General features: G+C 37.6%; 1 protein-coding gene across 19 annotated transcripts in view; it reads right to left on the reverse strand.

Moving 5' to 3' along the window:
- Positions 1-8,011: 8,011 nt before the first annotated feature.
- MPDZ (multiple PDZ domain crumbs cell polarity complex component) overlaps positions 8,012-23,585 on the reverse strand; it is a 98,679-nt gene continuing 83,105 nt past the window's right edge. For 17 of the 19 annotated variants that reach the window (XM_042804522.1, XM_042804521.1, XM_042804518.1 and 14 more), the window contains 12 exons: positions 21,338-21,483; positions 20,902-20,985; positions 20,602-20,795; positions 20,197-20,344; positions 16,908-16,994; positions 15,450-15,546; positions 14,747-14,790; positions 13,526-13,648; positions 12,484-12,588; positions 12,254-12,366; positions 11,117-11,240; positions 8,012-10,254 (listed from right to left, as the gene is read on the reverse strand). In XM_042804522.1, coding sequence (XP_042660456.1) covers positions 10,108-10,254; positions 11,117-11,240; positions 12,254-12,366; positions 12,484-12,588; positions 13,526-13,648; positions 14,747-14,790; positions 15,450-15,546; positions 16,908-16,994; positions 20,197-20,344; positions 20,602-20,795; positions 20,902-20,985; positions 21,338-21,483 — 1,412 coding nt within the window. In that variant the 3' untranslated portion in view covers positions 8,012-10,107. The remainder of the gene's footprint in view (positions 10,255-11,116; positions 11,241-12,253; positions 12,367-12,483; positions 12,589-13,525; positions 13,649-14,746; positions 14,791-15,449; positions 15,547-16,907; positions 16,995-20,196; positions 20,345-20,601; positions 20,796-20,901; positions 20,986-21,337; positions 21,484-23,585) is intronic. The other 2 variants (XM_042804514.1, XM_042804517.1) reach the window with 2 other exon arrangements.

Here is a 23,585-nt window from a genome sequence, read left to right on the forward strand (position 1 = left end):
CAGTAACTGCAGGTCTTTCACAAAGAATAGCACCCACCAGCACATACTTTTAAAAACAGACAACTCAACTAAATTTTACCACCTGTAGTAAGCTAAATGTATGTTGTCTTTTGCCCGAGTGTATGTGTTGTATTCCTTTGCCTTTACCTAGGAATCGTGCCAGCTCGGGTCACAAGTGGGCTTCTGGGCACAACCTCACTACTCCTCTAAATTTACATTAAAAAGATCCTCAGTACATTGACAGTAGGTCGCCAAAACAAGGACTCCCCCAAAAGAGCTATTAAAGTACATAACTCAGTCTGCAAGGCATCATCCCCCCGCCCCATAAGGAAAAAACAAAACACTGCAACGTCTAAGATGCTGCAGAAAAGTTTCTGTGATTCTGTCATAACCTACCTAAAGTTGTTTATACACACATGCACTGGCACACAGACAGGTTTTACATGTCTCTTGGCCTTTTCACTTTCCAGCTGCAAGTTAATGGGTGTAAGAACAATATCAATATGTGCCACTTTAAGAACAATATTTAATGTAACCCAGATTAAAATTTAACTGGCCTGTCTCACTATTCAGTATGTGCAGCCTTTTCAATGGGATCTGATAAAGATCAGTTTTGCTGGAACTTGTTTCCAAAGCACTTACAAAAACAGCTTCTCTGCCACTGGCACTTGCAGCAAAACAAATCACGGGACAAACTCCGTAAAATCTGCTGCATTTGAGAATTAAGTACAGTAGTAGTCTGGACATGCTTAGTATAGTTTTATATGTGCAATAAATAAATAGGGCCAAAAAGGGGCTGGAAGGATTTGTGGTACAATGCCAGTCACTAATCTTGCCTTAGCTGTAGTATTACGGTAGTTCACCTTTAAGTCCTGTAGGTAACCACTTTGCCTGCCTGCCAACTTCAAATAGCTGTCAGCTAGTTAAAGATGCCTGAAGCAGGCTGGAAGTGTGATTGACAAACCTTACTCAGCTCTACGTTTGCATAATTGACTGTTATCACCAAGAAAGTTCAGCCCTCCAAGCTGCAGCTGAATGACTGGCATGAGAGGGAAAAGGAGGGCTACAAAATCTTCATTTAAATTATGGAGAAACAGATGATCAACATTCAGTGCTGTTAAATCTCTTACCTTGTTTAGATATATTCCTCTCACATACTGATGGGAAAAGGTGAATTTCTATAGAAAGCTGGTAGGTAATGATATTCTGGATGTACTGTAAGTGTAAGCAAGCCTCAAAGGTAGCCATGCATCTCTTAATAACAGGTTGTCATTTCTCCAAGAAACAGCTTACTGGCTGAAAGAGTTGATGCATGCATCAGCCCAGTCCGCTGGGAGTATCTGAGAGCTTCTATCAATGACAGCCAAGACTACGGTCCTTGAAGTCCCTGTACCTAAGATGAAGCATGCCTATAGAAAATAAGCTGCAGTACAGTTGCATATTTTGATACCAGTCTGTTTAATGTACTTCAGAAGCACGCCACAAGAGCCAGATGCTCTGAGCTGTTTATGAATCTGTCCTTCAAGACAATCATTTAGGAGACATTACTCTAGGAGTTCAAGACCTTCAAACTTCAAACTTTAGATCCTTCCCAAAAACTCTTGAGACATGTTATCAAAGTAGGATGTGGCATTTGGGTATATAATCCCTGTTAAATAATAGAAGAATTTGTGATTACCTACACAGTATTTTGAAACTAAAGTCAGGAATGCAGTTTTCAGACATTACCAAGTTTCTTACCTTGCATGGCATCATGGCATCATGCATACCTATATATATTCCTCAGGGCTGCCAGAAAAACTGTTTGTGGATGTGCAGATCAAAAGTACTTATCTGCGTTAAGTATATGGTTTGCAAGAGGAAAGCAAAACCTATGAAAATGCACAGCACAAGCAGGCAGTAACCCATGCCTTTCTCCTAAGACCTTTTTGCATTTACTAATCCATTAGAAAAAAGTTCATACAGGGCTTCTTGAAAGGCTATCAGTAAGAAAGTTGTACCCTTACTGCTTTTTATAGCAGAGATTAAAAACATCAGTTCTTGGCTTCTCACAGAGATGGTCAGTAATTTCTTCCTTACTTTAAACTCTTATTGGAAAGCTAAAAATGCCAAATAATTTTGCAAGGGATAGGGTAAACTTTCAGAAAGTGGCAGGCACAGATGACTTTTTACCCTCTCTGCAAATGAGTTGTTAAGAATGTATTTTTGGAGGCATACTTTTGGAAAGCATGAGTTCCTATGGATATTTTTAGAGGTGTATTTTTACTTCAATTTTAAAGTATTCATTTTGTGATGGCCAGTATGAAACACTTAGGGTTTAATGCACATTTGCTGAAGCTTGTGGCCTTCAGTAAAGATCAAAAGTAATAAGAAGGGCTGGAGTAGGGGAAGTATTCATGCTACTTCCATGGTTTTTTTTTTTTTTTTTTTTTTTTTTTGCTTGGGAATACATCAGTGTAAGACATTTAAAATACACCAGAAGTTAAAATAACTCTCCTGATTGAACAATTTCCATTAGGATGCTGATCACAGATGAACACCAACCACAGACTCGAGCGGTTGTTAGTTTTGGAGTGCTGGAGTTCACTGAAATCTTTGCTACCCATGCTGTTTGAGACTTGATTCTCTAGTGCTATCTAGTGGCTAGTACAGAAAATGATTAATGTGTAGAAATGCAGCTAAACAAAAGTCAGCATCTATAGACAAATCTAGGTCTCTCTTCTATGGTTAGTGTGATTTCAAGGTGTGTGTGTGAGGCTGGATAGTACAGAGAAATAGCCTGTCCCACAAATCTTCAGCACCCCCCAGTACCCAGGCTGTGTCCAAGCTGAAACCAGCAGCTGACTGCATAAATACTTTTTTTTTTTTTTTTTTGGTGTTGAAATATCAAAGAAGCACTCATGCAGGCAGTGTAATCTCAATTACTGGTGGCCACCTCCAGGACCATTTGAGCCTAAATGGGTGAGCACTTCCCCCCTCCTGATCCAATTCACTTTTGAACTGAAAGTTCAGACTAGGGCACTTCCAGCCTCCTTTCAATACAGAGAAAAGCAAACAGGCTGACTGGCGCCAGCAAATACCTTTGTCTCCTTGCTGGTTGTTGTCCGAGATTTTATCTTTTTTCATCTTCTTCTTGACATTGAGAAGGAAACCAATCTAATTCAGGGTTGCCACTTTTGGGCTTGATCAAAGAGGTTCGATAGCTTGACCAACAGATTTAAGGTTTAAACTCAAGTCTGAGTGTCAATAATATATACAAGTACGTATGTTCAAACTATCAAGTCAGTAAAATTGAGTACAGTTCCTACACATAAAAGCAACAGTCCTAAGAACATTAGATCCTTGACATGGGCCTAAATAAAAAGCTTTTAGCAGTGGGGAAGTCTGGACTGTGTTCATACTTCATGAGGTGCTCTTAGCTTCACAAACATTGCACCAGTATCCCAGACCCAAACATTTCTCAACTTCAAATACAATTTCATTGCCCTGAAAGCACAAATTGGAATGTACTCCATTCTTAAACATACCAGGCTAAAAGAAACTATGTACACTTAAAGTAAAGGCCTTTTTCCTGAGGGAAAGAAACTATATACACAGAATTCTGATGGTCAGCTGCCCTTTGGCATGAACAAAAGCCAAGTTGTTCCTAGGGAGATAAGGCACAGATTAGGAAGAGGGCATGCTTAGTCATAATAGGAAATTCAGATCAATCCAGGAGGTTCCCAGCTTGACTTGAGCAATTCACTTTCCTGGCAGGACAGATTTATACTTATTGCAAAGGCTTTGTTAGACACACAATTTGACACAAAGGCAATCACTGCTGTCATTCAGTGTAGTGAAAGATTCTGCAAAAGCTTCACCAGGAGATGTTGTCCACAAACATTTTTGTGAAGTAATTAGCACACATATTTGGTTAGAACAACCTCTGACTCTACATTAACAATAAATCTGAGTGGATTACTTTTCCTTATGTATACACTTAAAAAGTGAAGTACATGGTAGAACTGGAGACAAAGGTAGAACAAATGCAGGATCTTTGCATAATCTTTAAATTCAGGCCAAGATATTAAAGGCTAGACCTTAAAAAACACCCATAATCAACCAACCAAAAACCCCCTGACTTCTAGGACTGCCAGTGAAGTTTATCAGATTTGTGGTAAACACCTGTATGCTGACTGAGGAGAGCCGACTATGCATCAATCCCATCAGGGAGCCTGCTACACCCACATCTCTCAGAGAGCAAGTCCATCAGCAACAGCATCAGATGTTTTGTCCACCTGCGAACTAAACTCAGAATTCCTCAGACAGAAACCTAGTTACTCTTCCAAAACACTGCTGGACCTTATTTTCCATTAAAGCATGACTTCCAAGAGAAATGGTGGAGCCTAAGCCTTCTCTTTACAGGAACTTCTCCAAGACATGAGAATTCAAGCAGTGAACCATCTAAGTGCATGCAAAAAAAAGCTACAGATGCAGCTGGTATCATCCAGCGTTTAAGATTACCCAGAAACAACACTAATTTACTACCTTATATGTGTCAGTTGTCCTATTTAAATCCCCAACTACCAAAAATGAAGCCTCCAGCCCAGGCACTAGGTTTGGAGTTGCTTGGATTCCCCAAGAGAATCCTAACACTAAGTGACCTTCACTACCTGTATTTGCATATATTCATCAAAACCAAGAAAATTACATATTTGAAACAATGACTGAGTCATTTTTTTTTCCATCCCAAAAATATCAGAAGAATAACATCCTATTAGCTCTTTGCAGGCACTTTACAGTTGGGAAAAAGTATAAAATCTGGGAAAAAGAGTTGATGTGAACTTACTAAAAGAGTATGACAAAAATATGAACGCTGTCACTTCTAACGATCTTCTGGTCTTGGTGACAGTAACAAATGTTAATGTTTTCCCTGATGACAATCTTTATTATCATCTGTCCTCGGTGGATCCTGTTACAAACAGGAATTCCAGTGAACATTTGCTGCTTTAACCATTAGGATTATATTGATATTTATATAAGTCATCTGCAACTCTGACCTTTCTACTCCCATCAGACATATTCACATTTAACACCGAGTAGTGAATAAATTTTTTCAAGCCAAACCAAAATGTGTATGTCTTTGACAGTTCCAGACAAAGATTCTCCCAAAACAGAGAATAACCCATTTCTTATTAACTACCCAAGGTGCTGCTTCCATTACTTTCTGTAAAATCCCCAATAATGTGAAACTCTGAAGTGCTGGATGTGGTGGCTATGGCATTCCTGTGATGAGAAGGTACTTGAAAGTTACAGCCCGCAAAGATCTTTAATGTGCCTAACCTGAGTGCTTGTGTGAGGTGCCCAACAAGAAACTCACGCTCCCTTATCTCCATCCGGTGTGTGGTTCTGGAAAATGGATAAAGCACCAAGAAGAACTCCCCCATGGTCTCAGTCCCCCAAGTCGTGCTACGTGGTCTCATGCACTCTTCTGCAGCTATGAACAGTGAGGAGCATAAAAAAATTCTCTGAAAACACACCAAAGTGTGACACTCTGTTCTTGACCAGTGCTGGGAGTCTCAAAAAGGTAATCCACATCCCATAGAAATATGAAGAACTTTCACTCCCTTTTAGCTATAATGCCTAAGTTGCTCAAAGTATACTCTTAACTAAATTGAACTATACTTAATGAAGTGTAATTTTAACCAATAAACTGCCAAAGGCTGAAATACCAGAAAACAGTATCACGTGCTGACAAATTCAAAGCCTCCCATCTTAGACAAAAACCTTTCTCTTGTTTATCTGTGGTAAAACTGGACATCTAACTGCAAGCACTTAAAATATCCAATGTAACACTCACAGCTAAGGACACTGGTAAGATTTCTTGTATGTGATACAAACACTCCCTTTATATAATAATAATAATAAAGTTATATATTTAAACTGACTCTCTGAAGACCAAAAAAAATGGACTGACCAGAAAGTAGTTTGATGAGGAAGACTGAGTGAAAGCCTGCTTAGTTCACTTTTTAAAAACAATCTGTTGCTTCAACTTAACAAAAAGTCTTGAGTTAAAAATTAATAATCCAATTTGGATAGTTTTGTTATCCTCAGATGCAGCTTTCAGGATCAGTAGCTTATCAGAAATTATTCTTATTTTCATTCTCATATGAGAAGGAACACTTATTTTTTTCTGCCCATTTTGCATGACCATTTTCACTGGGAGTAGAAAGTTCAACAGTATTGTGGAAGATTTCACCACAGGAGAATGAAAACATATGGCAAAAAACTAGGAACCTTGATCTACTTATGCATCATCTTCCATTACAAGGTATGCTGTTCTCAAGTGTTTGAAATGGATCAGTCTAACCTGATACTATTAGCAGTTTCCTAAATACTGGTGGCACAACTTCTCAAGCTAATACATAACCCTGAAACAGTGGCTATGAACTAAAATGCATTAAAAAAATCAAGATCTACACAGCTGTTGAGGAAGATGCATGATCTCCAATTCAGAAATTAATAAAACCAGCTTGCATGTACATTGCAGCTGTTGAATATGCTAACGGTGACAGTGTTCAAAGTTTTAATAGTGTTTGTGACGGAAGTGAAAATTTTTATCTATTCTTAGTAGTTTCAAGTGGTGCCTAAGACAGAAGTGCTCTCTACGCGAGTATTTTCGATGCTTCAAAGAATTTGTTTTTAAAAAGCAAGAAAAAGGTGTGTGTGGGAAACCACTACCAGCCTCTTTGCAATGTCACTCTCACTTTGAGATAAGGTTTTCTTTGCAAAACACTATTAAAAGTATTAAGTTCCTCCACATTACTTGCAAGTCTCTGTCAGTAAAACAAAATATCTTTTTGCCACTTAAGAACAAAGATGACAACTTCTTTCTTCTTTTAGGTTTTGGTTTGTTTGTTTGAGTTTTGTTTTTTTGATTTTTTTTTTTTTTTTTTCAGGTAAAGCCATGTCTAGATCTAAAGAATATACAGCTTCTTTTTTTTTCTTTTAAAAAGGGGCTGGATAGGGTGAAGGGAAGGGATCCTCAATGGCCACTAAATTCCATCCACTCTCCCAACTGAGAATTACCAATACCATTGCTTCTATAAAGCTAACCCAGAAATATAATCCAGCAGAAGAATGAATAGGAAAGCAGCCATGCCAAGGATGCCTGCTCATTTCCAGGAAATTAAATATGTGCATTCCCATAAGTCAGCTCTCCTTTGTCCACACCCATGCTTACAAAAAGTGACAGCCTCTTTCATTAATACCACTCTAAGATTACTAGCATTGAATAGGTGAGAGGTAAGCAAAGTTAAATAAAGGACTGGGTATTTGAACAGACAATGGGCTGGAGCCTTTAAGATGCCAGGCCCTTTAGCTCCAACCTGTCAAATCCCATAGTTAACCCAGTCACATGGAAGAAACATAACCAAAACTAGAAGACTTGACAGAACTGGGACCACAGTACCCTGCCATTTACAGGACTAAATGTATTCAATGCAACTTTCGTATCACATGATATAGAAAATCAAACTTCCTAAACCTGCATAGTTTATTACACCTCATGGTCCAGTGTCTGGCAACCACTAAGCAGTGGTCATTCAACAGCCTTCCCAGCATGGGGATCGCAGCGAGATCCTGTGCTCTGAAGCAGCAGTGTGGGTCACAGCTACAAAGCAAAGTCCCAGGGTCCAAGGCTCACTGTTTTGATCCCTCATAGCCTGAAGGAATGCTTTTTAAACAGACTAAACAATTATTAATGCTGCCTGTTTCAAAAAAGCATGGCAGCTTCATATCAATTCCTAGATAGTTTGGGCATCTGGTCTCATGGATTTGCTAAGAGTTTGCAAGTGAAGATAAAAATAGAAACCAAACATAGCAATTTTTAGCAGATGTTTTAAGGTTCACATAAAGAACAATGCCTCTTTTTAAATTATTAGTTTAAATTGGTTTTAATTTATCTTTCACAATAGAATGTACAATGCAAGCATGTCAGTGTACAGCAATAAAAAACACACCTGCAACTTCATTTCTTCATCGTGACAGGTTAGAATTTATTCACTTAAATCCTCCATTTAGACACCACAGCAGTAACAAAATAGCCGTACACTAGTTCTGTTACAAATATAGATACTATTTAAAGTGACTTTGCTTACTCTAAATGTAGGCATTTCTCACTCTAACCAAGGAGTAAGTATAGAAGAGCAATAACAACAGCATTCAGTAACAGTACCTTCTGTTTTCTTTCATCTTAGCCTACCACAGTGTAACTGCTAGAATAGTTAGAGACAAAGGGTGTTTCTTTGAGTTAATTCACTTAGAAATACCTATCAATTTGCTAATACTATTCACAAACATTCTTCATACTGTTTTTGTATCCCACTAAAAGAAATGCTAGTCTTTCGTGTCTTCCTCTAATAATGGTCTGACCATTGCCTGTATTTTCAGTTCAGATTTCTCTTGAATGACAACTGAGATGGTGGCCTTTTTGCTACAATTTTTTGGCTAATTTACATAAAAGATCTTGCTGCTAATTAGAATGCTAATTAGCTAGGTATCCTTCTCCCTCAAAAGACTTGGCAAAATCTTCTGCAGGAAGTTAAATCATAGTTAAAGCGTGATTTATCTGCCAGACTCCTGAGAGCCCCAGTTTGAAGGAGTAGAGGCAAAGTCAGGCTACAATCAGCTACAGGTTTCAAGTGGGTTTTTTTGCATAAAGTTTTAGTGAGGATGCCAACTTAGGAAACTGAGGATGTTGATACATTTATTGATCACACTGCTGCCCAAAGAACAGCTCCATGGTTTCATCTTACTAGGAACTCTCATATTTGTTCTTCTAAAATTAATCACCTCAAAACAATATTAGTGGTCCTCATATCTCCTTTTCTGCTTAATGGTGATGCAGAAAGACCTTTACTGCTGTCTTACTACTAACCTCCACTGGGAGGGATGTTCAGCCTTTTACCCACCTTCAACTCCTGGTTTTAGGCCTCCTCAGTCCAAGGAGAACTCTACCTTTGCTGCTACTGATAATTGCAGCAACACCGTAACAGAACCTTCTTCCACTGTGGCTTATCCAATATCCACAAGTCTCTCTGAAGCCAAGTAAATCTGCTCTGAGCAGCTCTGATTTGAGCTGCCTGCAGAAATGTCTGCACTGAGCCTGTAGTTAGTCTTGCACACTGGAAGAGGAGAACCTCCACTTACACACATTTCATATTGGGAAGGCTGCTTTCACATCCATATAGGCTGGAAAACACTACTATTATGAAATAAAAGTCTAGTTCTTCTAATACTGCAGTTGCTGGGCACTCTCTTTCACCCAGAGTAGTTTCCACAAGCAAACAGATTTTTCAGTCCTGAGCACAAGTCTTCTCCTTTCAAAATAAACACACACACATCCCCGCCTCAAAAAAACTCAAGTCCAAGCCCCCAAACCTAAGCCAAACTAAACCAAACCACAGTTTTCTTTTTTTTTTTTTTTGGATACACCATGACTTAGGAAATTTAAACACAAAGACAAGCAAAAAAACCCCACCCAAGTCACCCACCCAACTCCTTCTACTTGGTCATTGTGAAATAATACAAATAACCATCTAAGTCCATTAATTATCTGCCTCCAGGTTACATACTCTTCTTTCTTATCCTAAAATTACACATTTTGTTAATACTTTTTTTCTTCAATAAGCTTATTTCTGTTTTCTGACTACTGATGCTCATGTCACCTCCTTGTTAATTTGGTGACTATATCATTTTTCCAACATATTTCAAATGTCCAAAGCCTCTTTGCAAAACGTTCCAGTTTTGTTGTGCAGTTGTTAATGCAAACCTTTTTTTTGTTGTTGTTGTTGTATTTTGTGGTTTACAAGAATTCATAGAAATATCAATCGGAAAAATATCCATGTCTTTCCATAGTTGACACAACTCCATTCCAGTGGTTTGACAGTAAGAGAAATACTTCTATTGTATACAAAAATATTAGTAAATGATATTTTTTCTTCAGCACTGTAACATAGTCCTGTGAAGCTGGAAGAGCAAGAAGGCTATATAAACATTTCCATTTTCTTTGCTATGTGGAATGTAAATAATATAGTCTTATTGACCATACCCCTTTGGGCAGCCAGCTCAGGACAAAACAGTCAAAGTGACTGTTCCTTTTGTCCTTTTCAGAATAGCAACCGCCTCCTCATGGGTCACCCCTTCTAAACTCTGCCCATTCACAGCAATGATCTGATCACCCCTCTTCAGGCGTCCATCTTCTGCTGCCGCACCCTGAAATGATATAACATGTAACTGCAAACTCATCAATTTCTTTTTCTCCCTGCCACACTGTCCTTATGGTCTGAATAAGATGGGTTCAGTGCACAAAACCCCTTAAAACTTTTTTTGATTTTCAGTGATTCAAATACAGTCAATTCTAGTACAGCCTTCTAGTGGTGCAGTAAGCCCTGCCCTGTCTAAGCTTCACAAGTTCTAGAAAACAGATCTATAGAATTTTTATATTAACTTAACCCTGTTCATCCAGCTAGTGTAACATTTAAACCCTGCAATCACAGAAGTAAAATTTTCAAGACCAGAAGAAATTTTCAGCAACTGGTATAAGAAATTCAGTAATCAAAACCCACCTGTGCACTTTGATTTACCATAAAAGTTTGGGATTCTTGATTCCAGTTTTCTTTGACTCAGGGCTGTTTCCTGGGGCAGTCCAAACTACCAAATCCAGGTCAGTACCTGAACTTTTCCAAAGGTCCAGACTGAGTTCAATTATCTTTTCTTGGTCTACCTTTTAGACTCTCAGTCAAAATAAATAAAACAGTCCCTTCTACTACCTGAAGAAAATACAACCTAAACATAAGGCAAGGGGGGGCTGTTACTCTAAGTATGTGCACAATTCCAGTTTTGAGAGTTGAAGATGACTCTGCCAAATGCAGTCACATGCATATGGAAATTCTGAATCTTCCTAAGACTATAGCCTTCAAACACTGCAAGCACATTTTGACCAGAACTTGCATTAAGGAAGAAAAGCTGTGAGAAACTCTAACAAACCTTTGGCTTCAAATTCAGGCCATGATTTAAGATAGTAGCTGCTGCAAACTAACTAATAAATAGATTGACTGAACAAATTTACACTTACCTTTGCAAACACTGTCTTCACATAAATGGGTAAGTCTCCATGGGGACTGCCATAACCACCCACAATACTAAAGCCTAGGCCATCTGGTCCTCTATCCAGAGTAATGGTCTTGTACTGAGGAGGTCTAAGAAAAGGAAAAAGAATATTGTAGTGCTGTCTGAACTTATGAGTCAACATGCAGAAGAGTCAACTAAAAACATTTTTCCTTTCATGCTAAGCAATACATTTTCCTTTCCAGTGTAACTACAAATACTTTTATTATAATGAACTGGCTATTTCAAACACCTTTTTCACCCAGCTCGGGGAATAGTTATAGCTGCAGTGTCCCACAAACAGTGCTTACCAGCGAAGTAGAGATGCAATACCAGTACCGTGAATCTCCCTAACAAACATCTACTTTAAAAATCCTGTAAACCATTACACCTCCTAAAAAACATCTAAAACTAGCCCCAGAAGTTTACACTGTAAGATTTAAATGCTACTGTCCTCCTCTAATATATGACTGTGTATGTATGTATGTATACATTTATACAGACCATTTGAAGGTATATTTCCCCACATATACTTTGATTATAAGAAATTTTGAAATTCTATCTTTCTGAGTAGATTCGTGTGGCTAAAGCACCTCACTCCCTTGTTCCCTGTTCCTAGAAGAAAAATGCCTCAGATCTATGACAGAGTTTGAGGCAAAACTTGTTTACATAGCTGTATCTTGCAATGTACCACAGTTTATCTTGTATACCAGAAAAGTTAGATGCTCCTCATACCTCAGAGTTAGAAAGCACTATATGGCAACACAGGTACTACTGTGGAAAGGGCCTTGCTATTTAAGTCTGAGAAAAAGTACTTTGGGTGTACCAATTAATCCCAGCTAGCAAGGGTCAGTGAAACAAAGGAGGCTGTATTTACAGAGAAGAAATCAAATAACATCATAACTACAGAGAGGCAAAATAAAGCAGCACAGCAAATCACATCATGAAAAATGCAGAAGAGGACCTATGGCCTACAGGTCTCGTGTATCAAATGTGCAAGTCATCATTAAGTCAAACAACTCTTCAATTATTTGCTAGAATTTTTAAGTTTTTTTGGTTGAGTTCCACCTAAAATACAGAGGCTGTATTTTCTATAGTTACTGACCCTAAATCATCCTGAAAAATGCTGGTTGAAGTTAGTCCTGCAAATTGAAGACTGGATGTAGGTGGATCCTGCTGCTGACCAGTTATGACACTCACTTCTCCTCCAGCTACAACCTAGGAACAGAGTTCATAAACCAGTAAAATGAGAATGCTGACACTAAAATAATTTATTGTAGCAGCTGGCAAAATAGTATTCAGAAAATATTCCAAATGTCACTGAAGATTTTTTACCTGCAACTCAATGGCGCCTGAAGCATTTTTTAAGAGGCTAACAGCCTGGGAGTGAGTCATGCCCTCAGTAGATGTTCCACAGATGCTAACAATCCTGTCCCCAACCTGCAGAAGAGAATGTAGAAAATCTAAATAACAGTAAGTTTAGTTACATACGTTTATTTGTCACTTCCTTTCAACAACAGCAGATCTGTGTATTTGCATTTAGTCAGATTTTATCAGTGATATAGGGCAGGAAGAAAGAAATTACCAACTGTTCACTGTACATTTTTTCTTGAAGGCAAATACTCTTTGAGTTACATAATGACCCAATATAAAGGTAGAAAATTCAACATAACAATTAACAAATTACACTGGTTTAGTTTGTTCAGTGTAAAAAAGTAATGATGATTTACAGAATTGATCCTAACACTCGAGAAATATCCAGCCTGTAAAAAAAGAGATGCATTTTGCATGTCACCTGAAGATAGACAGACTGAAGTAGTAAATTATCATGAGAAATTATATGTCTGAATTGATACTGAAATAACATTGTCCATTTTCCAAGAAGCATGAGTCAAATTCAGCCAACACTGGTATACATTGGATATAGTATGCATGTAAATGCTGTATCAGATAAGACCTTCCACTTTAACTGAGCACCTAAAAAGCACTATCTATATCCTAAAACAGATAAGCATAGAAAACGTGAGAGACAAAACAGTCTGCATATGTACAGTTGCAGGCATGACTACCACACTCATCAGTGGAGCTTACTTACAGAATCTATTGTTCTGAATCATCCTCTCTACCTTTAATTTTCACAAGCTGAATACCTCTATGATCCAAGATTGCATTAGGACCTCCTTCCCAAAGTTGGTATCTTTCAGCAGTTACCTTTTACCATGCTACCAATCTGAGCTCTTATTTTGTCAATCCAAACAGCAAAAATTCTTGTCACAGACAATGACTGTATCATTAAACTGCTAATTTATTGCCTGTCTAGAGTAATTACTGTGCACTACCCATGCAATCTTTACAACCTTCTTAACAATTAACTTACTCTGAGTTTCTGAGTCTGCGCTGCAACTCCATTTGGATGCATCATGGCAATAAATATAGGAACATCTCCAAGAGGACTTCCTACACCTCCAGCAATGCTGACTCCTAGTGAATCTGCAGGACCCTGTTATTGTAATGAAAAAAGATTAGATTTTTCCCAAAAGAAAAACACATACAGAGAATTGTAGGCTTATCTCAAAAAACTACTAAAGCCCCTATCTTTTGAAAATCACAATACCTATGTCTCAAGCAATTTTTTAAACTAATACAATTTGCATCATTTCAAGAAAGTACGAAGAGCACAATACCTATTTCTTCCTATCAGCGGTAGGTGACAATTTGATGATCTAGTTGTATATTTTATCTTAATCAAACTAAATACTTACAGAATTCAGTGTCGAACCCTTAAAGTCAGCACAGAAAGTCCGTGCATGGAACACTGGACAGATGGGATCACTTGTCCTTAATATTGCCTGTATCAATCTTCTATTATGAACCTCTCAAAGATTAGAATTAACCTTCATGCTCCCCCTAGTGTTCCATTGTTGAAGAACAAAACTAGCCATTCGCTACTGTACAACAGTCTATTGCCTAACTACAAAAACTGCGACTATAAACTGGTATTTGCAGATTCAACTGTAAAAAGAGAAACGCTAAATACCATCCAAGTAATCAAGTGAACTAGATGCCAAAGAAAGTCAAATAAATACAAATATTTTGGACAATCAGAAGCAGTCTGTGATTCAGATCTCATGCTCCTGTAAATAAGGAAATCAATTGAATCTCACAGTTGAAAACCTGGCAGATGTTATGTAAAGGGCCTGCCCATTAAAAATACGTGTGAGGGAAAATATGAAGTACCAAACAATGGGCTTGCAAGTTTGGTAAAGCTCTCTTGATTTCATTAAAACAGAGTCTGGATTTAACTCAGTCTGATAACAGTAAAACTAGGTCCCATTATCTCTTACTAATACTTCTTCCTTTTGTTTTCAAAACAGACCACAAAATTTGATAGCATAAATCGCACTGATTGTACATAAAAATACAGGCAGTGGAGATCATATAGTCTTGACTTGAAAAGATAAGCAAATTAATTAGCTATTGCCACATCAATTCCTCTCTCAAAATGATTAACAGATACAGACTTCTTGCTTTTTGTTAACATACTGACAATACCTACAAAACCAGTTCCTGATATATACCCCGTCATGCTGTAACTTACCTTTTTTATTTCAACTGTTCTTAGTCCCTGTATTTCAGAAGCTGCTGTGAAATTAAATTAAAAAAAGAAAAGTTAAACTGTAGTTTTCAGGAAACTTTTCCGTTAAAGTTATCCAAACCACTATGATGATTCTGACTTTCTGCTGGTTTATTACGGACATATGTTTTAAACAGATTTTGAAAGTGGCTGTCATTAAGTTAATAGGATTGAAATACTTTTTAGAATGGGTGAAAATGTCATTCATTTTCTCCACATAGATAACTTTTGGAATAAGACTGCTAAGCATGCTCAAATAGAACAGGAAAAACTATTATTTGCTAGGGATACGTTGGTCTGAAGTAACTGTTTTAAATTTGAGTACAAGACAGCTATTCCACATCTATTCTCATTTAACTACACAGTATCTGGATTTCTATGAATGAGACAAGTCGACAGAAGATGTATTTAGATTAAATAGAAAATTATGGCTTAATTTAGGTTCTCAATATCTAAACTGCTGGTATAACAAGCTGCTTGATTCTTTTATAAAAAGCTATTCAAGATATATGTGATGCACTGTACATCAACCACCCCTTCACTGTTTTAACGACTAAGGAATCACTTTCAGGCCTACAGCACACAATGACATCATTTTTGAGAAAGTAAAAGATCTCAGATACCAGTTCACATAGATAAAATAGTGAAAACACCAAGGAAACCTTACTGGTATTCTTCTTTAGACCACTTTCAAAGCCCTCAGGTGCACTGGACCCAGAAACCGGGAAACTGAATGATGAGAGACTGCCACTTCCTTCACTGACCTAAATACAGTGTTAGACTGGGATTAGACAGCAGTTTCAGACACCCAATTGACAAAAGTAAAACTGTAACCCACTGTATTCAGCAGATTTTGCTGTATTTTTACTTTTTCTGTACCCAGTTAAAGCTAACACAGTGAACTTCCACATATTTCGTGGTCACTCTAGAGGGCTCCTTGTATGAAACATCATTAGACCAACAGATTGCATGCCTCCAACTCCATGCGGTGCTTTGAAATGATGCTTCTGAGGGCTGGACTGTGTCCTTGTATTTGTACTTTCTGTCATCTCATCTTCTGGTGCAAAAGTCAGTCACGATTATCAAGGCAGGGACAGAATACAAAGAGACAGATCTTTATATATCCACACGTGTACTCTCATGTTCACCCACCGCATCAGCTAAAACTAAGATTATGTACTCCACTCAGATTCACCTGCACTATTTCCAGAAAGATTTTGACTATACCAACAGGGCAATGTAAAGGAACAACATGACTCCCAGTGAGACCAGTTCACTGACTGTTACACTCTTCAAAACGTTCAACATTGTGAGCTGCCTCTGACTAAGACCATCCAGAGCCTCCATGTTTTCATCTTGTTTGGCATTATCCATTTTGAAGAGAGCCTAACATTTAGGTCTTACCCAGTCTTAACCTGCTCACTTGAAACTGTGTATGATTTGTCTTATAACTATGTATCTTCAGTACTTGATGATCTGCATGCCCAGTTTATAACCACAGAAAGTTCTATGGTAACTTGTGAGCTCTCAGAAACATAGCTGCTACTGGAGTAAATCACAATGTGAGCTGCTACTACATAAAGGATCCACTGAAATGCAGAAACTGATGTAGGTTTATAACATTCCACCATTAGACCAACAATAAAATAAACAAACTTGAGAAAAGGCTGAGGGTGCAGGTTTCCTGCTTCTGATGACTAAGATTACAGTAAGAATATGCTAGGAGTGGAGAAATTCACTAAATTTACTGAAACAATACTCCATTGCATGCCAGGCACTCCTAAACTAAAAGAGGTTTAAAGTCCACTCCAACTACTTCTGGTATGGATGAGAATCAGAGCTCTCTCTGCTTCTCAGGCTGGAGCTGTAAAAAACAGACTATGAAGCACAGCAAAGCCATTTCTGGATTACATTTTTGGCTGGATCATGTCTTTAGCAGATAAAATATGTTAAAGTGAACACATAAAATAGTTACTGAAAGGCTGCAAAGTAGATAAAAACTACTTTTCTTCATCTTGGATCAGGTATGTGGAAAACCATCATCATCATAAACCCAATTCTTTTTCTTTGCTTTCATTATTTAACCATTATTTCTTCCAAACTGAACAGTTTTACAGTTACCCACCTGGCTGCTCTGGGATGTTCTCCTCTCAGAGTGGAATGGACCAGCTTTTATTCTTCCAACCTCTAGTCTTACCGTACCTAATGAACACTAAAGAACCAGTCACTTATATCTCTTCTGTCCACAACATTAAAGCCTCTAACAATATATAAGTCACTTATTAGATCACTATGATACTTTTTAGTCACTAGATGGAAGAAAACTATGTACAGAAGATAAAATAACAGGCTAACAACCCTGCGAAGAGCACTGAGCAGACGGAGCTCATGGCATGTTCAGAGCCACATAAACTAAGTACAGCATGATATTCAATACTGAACAGGGTACCTTTTGGATTAATCAGTATTACAATACAGAAGTGAAAATTACACAAGAAGATTAATTCTGTTACCCTTTTCTTCACACAGAGTAGTTCTGGCTTACAGCTGTAATGTCAACATATATTTTCAAGATGGCATTTTTCAAGTAATACTGAAATTGACTATTTTCACAATAAACACAAAATAGTGTAACACTTCAAAGTATTAATCATTATATCTGTTGATATGACTGACAACATGGTATTTAAACTGGTAGTTAGTCATTCCTCTCTTGTTCTTGAAATTTTCTGTTACTTTGCATTCATACCAATGTAACTAAAGAAATTTTGGGCAGGATGTTTCCCAAACATCTATCTATATGTTAAGTGACCTATCTGCATCTGACTGCCAACAAGAAGCTGGGTGATATGGACTGTTTGTACACTGGACAATTCTTTCACTACTCTTTAAGATTTTAATTATACTATTAAGCATTTACATGTCTGTACACAATGAATGTCTCAGAAGAAAATTCACCCTTCAATCAAATATTGAGCAATCAAGACATTAGGCTGATTTTGGAAATAGATGGATAAGGTATTACCACAATCAACATATAGAAAAATGGACTTCCTAATTAAAAAAATTGGTGCCAAAAGAAGACCACCTATCTGCAGCATATTCAAATACAGAAATTTCAAAGTTTTGATGCTATTTTGCTTTTCCTTCTTTCTTCCACTGGGAAGTTGTTGGTATGAACTCCTGTATCCAAAAAACTTAATATTGCATAAGTTTGCCTTTATTTATCATGCTTTGGCTGTATTACCCTAAGAGAGGTTCATGTATTTGTCAGAAAATTCACAGGAAGAAATAGATCAATATACCAAAACCAACAACAGGATATATCCAGTCAAATAGGGTTTCTATATCACATAACCTATTGCTATTCTCTTAGGGGTGACAGTAAAAGAGATTTATTACTAAATTGCCTTTTTTTTTTTTTTTTTTTTTTTTAAATAACGTTGACTTCTCTATATCCTGGGAAAGACGTGATCAAATCTCAGGCAAAACCATTCTTTCCCACTTGCATGAATTGACTTGTATTAAACATACAGACAACTCTCAGCCAAAATGTAAAACTGAGGAAGTAATATATGTACCTGAAATTACCACATCCTCACATAAAATGAAAACCCACAAATGAGATTTAAAAGTTATAATGTGTAAAAGTGGGAGGTAATACTTTCCAACTGAACTTGTGAATAAATCGGTTCACACTTAGTTTTATTACAGCTTGCTCTCTCTTCTGAAATCTCCCATTTGATAAATCAACAAATCAAGTAAGGGGAAAAAATGATCAGCTTTTCATATGTTTTAGGGATATCTAAAAAGAAACACTGCACGAACAGGCAGAATTCTCATCCTGGTGACACATTCTAGTAGTCGCATGCTACTTAAAATACATATTATAAATAATTTTGTAGCAGAATACATTTCAGGAAGTTCCGTACAATTTGCTCCTAGATCTTACCCTCATGAATGAAAACAGAACTGATACCTGAACGAAAAATGGTGACTGCTTACATGTGAGTGATCAAATTTAACACCATTTATACTGTGTGAACAAACCAGAATGGTTAACAATAATATATCTGAGGAATTCTAAAAGACTAATTTCTCAGGGCTGGAACAATTAACTACAAGTATTGCTGAGTGGGATGAAGTATTTTGAACATTAATATACAAGTGATAAATGGGAACTAAGAATTTTCAATTAGATACTCCAAAATGCTTGCCAAAATGAAAGAAAATTTCCACATAAAATGGCATTTTCATTTAGAGAAGACGTATAAGTGAAGGATATGAAGAAGCAGCACATTGTCCTTAGATAAAGTATCAGGTAAGAACAGAAAAGTACTATTACCCCAGAAAAGTGTATTTATGAGTTCACTGTCAGAACAGAGACCCAGTTCTGACATTCTCACTTACAGGCATATGCTGAAAATACAGAAAAAGTGCTCCTACCTTCCCTTTCTAACTCTTGTCCCCACTCCACCCCCTACCAAAACCAAACCAAACCAAAAAACAAAACAAAAAAAAAAAAAATCAAACTTGGGGAACTGTTCAACATCTGGAAAAATACACCTTTGAATGCGAGTGCAAAGAAGTGTGACCATGGGTTTACGTATCCAAGAGTCAGCTATGAGTAGTGGTTGTTAAATTTTTTCCAGTGGAACAGTTTTCCATTTGAAAATGCTGACTCGATGGGATCCTTATCACGCAGCAGGAATGTCTCAAAACCCTGGGTGGAAAATAGTCAAGCTGGCTGATCAGCTGGACTTCCTGCCAGACCACAGGAAATGTTGTATATCTGACTTCATTCTGATTTGGAAGTCAGTGGGAGCTACATCAGAAGCAAAAAATTTACTGAGAACAGAAATTCTGTTTTGAAGAGCTGCAGATAGGAGTTTACTTCTGTTATCTTTGTGAGAATGCAATTTCTTATATTAGATGCCTTGGTCACTGGAAAATGCATTATAGTATTTAATGGATATATGGTGACACCAGACATACAGATGAAAAAAAAAAAAAGATGAACATTATCAACTATGAAAGTAATCACTTCCTGGCACAACTGCTCTGATGAATTCTCCAGCATTTAAAGTCAGTTCTGGATATTTTTCTGAAAATGTGAGACAGTCAACCAGTTATCAGTTTGTTGGGGAAAATATAGTGTTAAGTTTTAGGTTGTTCTAGGTAATGGCATTCTATTGTCCTATAAACAAATTGCACTCTTCAGCACTGCTACTCCCATTTTCATCAGGCAAAGTATCAAAATCTGAATGCTCTAGATTTCAGGAAGCTTAAATTCGGATCCACAGATCATTCTGATTGACATCTCAGTAAAAGCCTGAACTCTGAATAAAACTAAAGCTTTCAAAAAATCTGGATCTCAGTTCTTCACTTTTATCTACCTTGTCTTTTCCCAATACCTTTAGCAAAGCTGCAACAGCCTCCTGGTTAGCATTTCGAACATCTTCTCCATTCACTGTCAATATCTGGTCTCCTTGCATCAATCTACCATCTGCATCTGCTATTCCTCCTTTGACGATATCTGACACAAACACCCCAGTATCATTTCTGCAAATACACAGATGGATTTTGCATTATAGAATTGTTTGAGGGCCATTTTTATGTCTTGCTATTGAGAATACAATATATGTTGTCTCATTTTTATGTTGAATGTTGGGCTAGTTCCTCTAGGAATGGCCAATTAACTCAGGCACAAAAATGACATGTACAGCCTTCAAGCCCACAGGATCTGATCACCAGACCCCAATGGAAACATGAGCATGTCCAGCAAGTCCCAGACATTGACTCCCCAGTCACATTCATACCTTTTCCCAACAATACTCAGCCCAAGGCCTTTGCCAGGCTTCTTCTGGAGCTCTATATTAAGTATATCATACATGTCTTCCTCCTTGTACTGGGCCTCATCTCTGTACACAGTGAGACAAACTTTTTGGGGAGTCTGCCGGAGAACATTTATTGCTTCATCATGTGTGGCATTCCTGAGGTCAATCCCATTCACCTGAAATGAAAGCATACATGATAAAGTGTGCAGAACCTTCTAGCAAACAAACAGAATATGCCTAGCTAGCAAACGACAATAAAAGCAACCAAAGAAACTGCCACACCTCTAATATCTGATCCCCTGCCCACAGTCTCCCATCCTTAGATGCTGCTCCTTCCTCATATACTTCATGAATAATGATTGCTCCCTGTGGATAAATAAAACAAAAATAAATTGTACATTGAACGAACATGCCCCTACTTTGAACCAAGAATATCTGAAAATTTCTACTACAATTCATCAGTGATTAACAAAACAGTCAGGTGTATGATGAACAAATTACCAAACTATTTAGGAAGTTAATTTATACTTTCAATTTTAAAAGTGCTTTCTTCTTTTTTTTTTTCCCCCTCTTTTTTTTCTTATTCCCTGAACTGGTGTCTGTGGTATCTTTCTATAAATGCTACAGAAACAAATTAAGAAAAAATCTCTTCTGTCAGACACTTTAATTTCATTATTGTTATTTTACTTGAGTGACACACATATTTTTTCAAACCAACCAGCAAAGTGTCTGCTCCTCCAACAATGCTCAGACCAAGACCAGTCCGCCCTTTGGAGATATCAATGGTTGTTTCACATCCAGGAATGATGGGACAAGTAGTTGGGTCAGAGGCTAACGTGGCTGGAGTTGAGGATCTGCTTGTGTCTAAAACAACAATTAAACATCCTGATTACAGTAAGAGGGCTCAATATTAGAAAAGTGACTTTAAGACATCACTTTGAGAGTCCATTGACAGATCTACAGCACGAGCTGAACAGCTGACCTACAGAGAATGATGCTGCCAACTCTCCCTTCCCCTCAGACAAGTACTATCCTGTAGTTCTAATTGCAGTTATCTCATTTTTATACCATCAAGTACCTGGACCAAGTATGAATCAAATATAGTGGTATTTCACAAGTCCAGTAATCCATGGTCAAGTCAAAGGTTTTATATACATCACTATATTTAGTGGCCCTCAAAAAGAACTTTTTTACACCAGTCAAACTTTTAACTGGCCACTGACACAGCTTTTGGAAGCAGTAAGTTTCGTGGTGTAAATATATATTCTCATAGTGAAAATATATATGGCATCCTTACATAGCAATTTATCTGTAAATTCAGTATCTCTAGTACATCACAAATGTATCTTTGCTTCAGTATTTTAGTCAGCTCTGTATCCTTCACAGAAAAAAAAAATCTAAAAAATACTAGGAGAGGATATTGTGTAGCAACTAAATGAAAGAATCAGCAATCAAAATGTCTGAGATGTTCAGATTATCCCTATCACTGATGTCCGCTGTGCTTTAAAGAAACACCAAAATTACATTTTTTCCAAAAGGTAAAAACAGGCATCTAAATCTTTCTGAGGCACTTTGAAAGGGCACTGAATAAAAGAAGTCTCACTAGAACTAACAGAGGACTTGGGCGTTCAGCAGTAGGGATTTATGTCAGACAAACACTTAGGTCTAGTGTAAACAATAGGTCCTGCAGGAGCACTAAGCCTCAAATCTAGGAGTCTTGGCCTCTGAAAGAAAACAGGGGGGCAATGAAGGCTTTTTAAGGGTAAAGGTTGAATATAGCACAGGTTACTCGACTACTCTGTTATGCAAGTTCTTTGTGTGTATGATGAGCAACTGCTCATGCTTAGTTCGAGCCAAGCAGGGGAGTCAAGGCTTAAGTATAATAATTTGTCCAGAAGGCATGAAGTGTACATGAAATACATTAACTCAGGAATTGGGAGGGAGTCTTGGTATACAAGATTGACCTCATCTGGATAGCTGCATCAGTATTGAGCCCAAAATTGACTACATAGCAGTGCTGAAAACACCAAAGTTGGGTAGAGATGTAGTGGAAATAAGACCAATAGGGAGAAAGTAGTTAGGGATGGGTTGCTTATTTGGAAGGAGTCTGTTCAGAGAAAGCCAGGTGCAGGGGCAGCAAAAAGGTAGACTTGGTAAAGGAAAGCAAGGAAATAAATTATAAAATCAGGTGAAGAACCAAAAGGAGAGAGAACTTCCAACGGTTGTGTTGTGGATGCCTGTAAATGGTAGTGAAGCCAAGTTGTAACCACAAATCCCCAGGGTGCTGAATGGAGCATTGCTCCATCAGGTGTTTATCCCCAAGACTTGCTGTGGCAGGGTGGAGATGGGACGGACAAACTTGGACAAAACAATAGATTTTACCCTAAAACTAAATGCAGAAGGGAAGAAATATTAAGATTTCTTTATAATAGTATAATTACGTATCAATATAACTGCTAGTAATAAGCAACATAAATATGACTCAGTAATACTTGCAATGAAGTACATATAAATAAACTGTGATGAACATGTTACTCAAGTTATTATTAGCTTCTTAGTAGTGTGTTGCTTAAACAATAACCATCACCAATCAGTTGCATGTTGACTCTCCACTCTAAAGCTGAAGACTCAAATGTAGCTAGTCATAAAGGGCAACACAGTCTCAACCATTCCCCTGTGCTAGGAAAGATGACGTGATTTTTCTCCCTCATTTAAAGGACACTTAGTTCAAGACAACCATGACAGAGTCACCTGCTGCGCAGGCTTTGGGAGGGAGAAAGAAATACCTCCATCCTCTTGTCTCTACAGCAGGCAGTGGGAAGGTAAGCTCTAGGTCTTTGGTGTGGAGCCTGACTGCTTTATTCAGGAGGATCTTTAATCCAGAAGTACTAGAAAATACAACTCAGAAGACAGCTGAGTGCATACAAAAAGAGAAAACTTGCTTACAAGCTGGGTCTTTATTTTTA

The sequence above is a fragment of the Tyto alba genome, unplaced genomic scaffold, assembly GCF_018691265.1.
Source record: "Tyto alba isolate M040663 unplaced genomic scaffold, T.alba_DEE_v4.0 Super-Scaffold_42, whole genome shotgun sequence".
Lineage (NCBI taxonomy): Eukaryota > Metazoa > Chordata > Aves > Strigiformes > Tytonidae > Tyto > Tyto alba.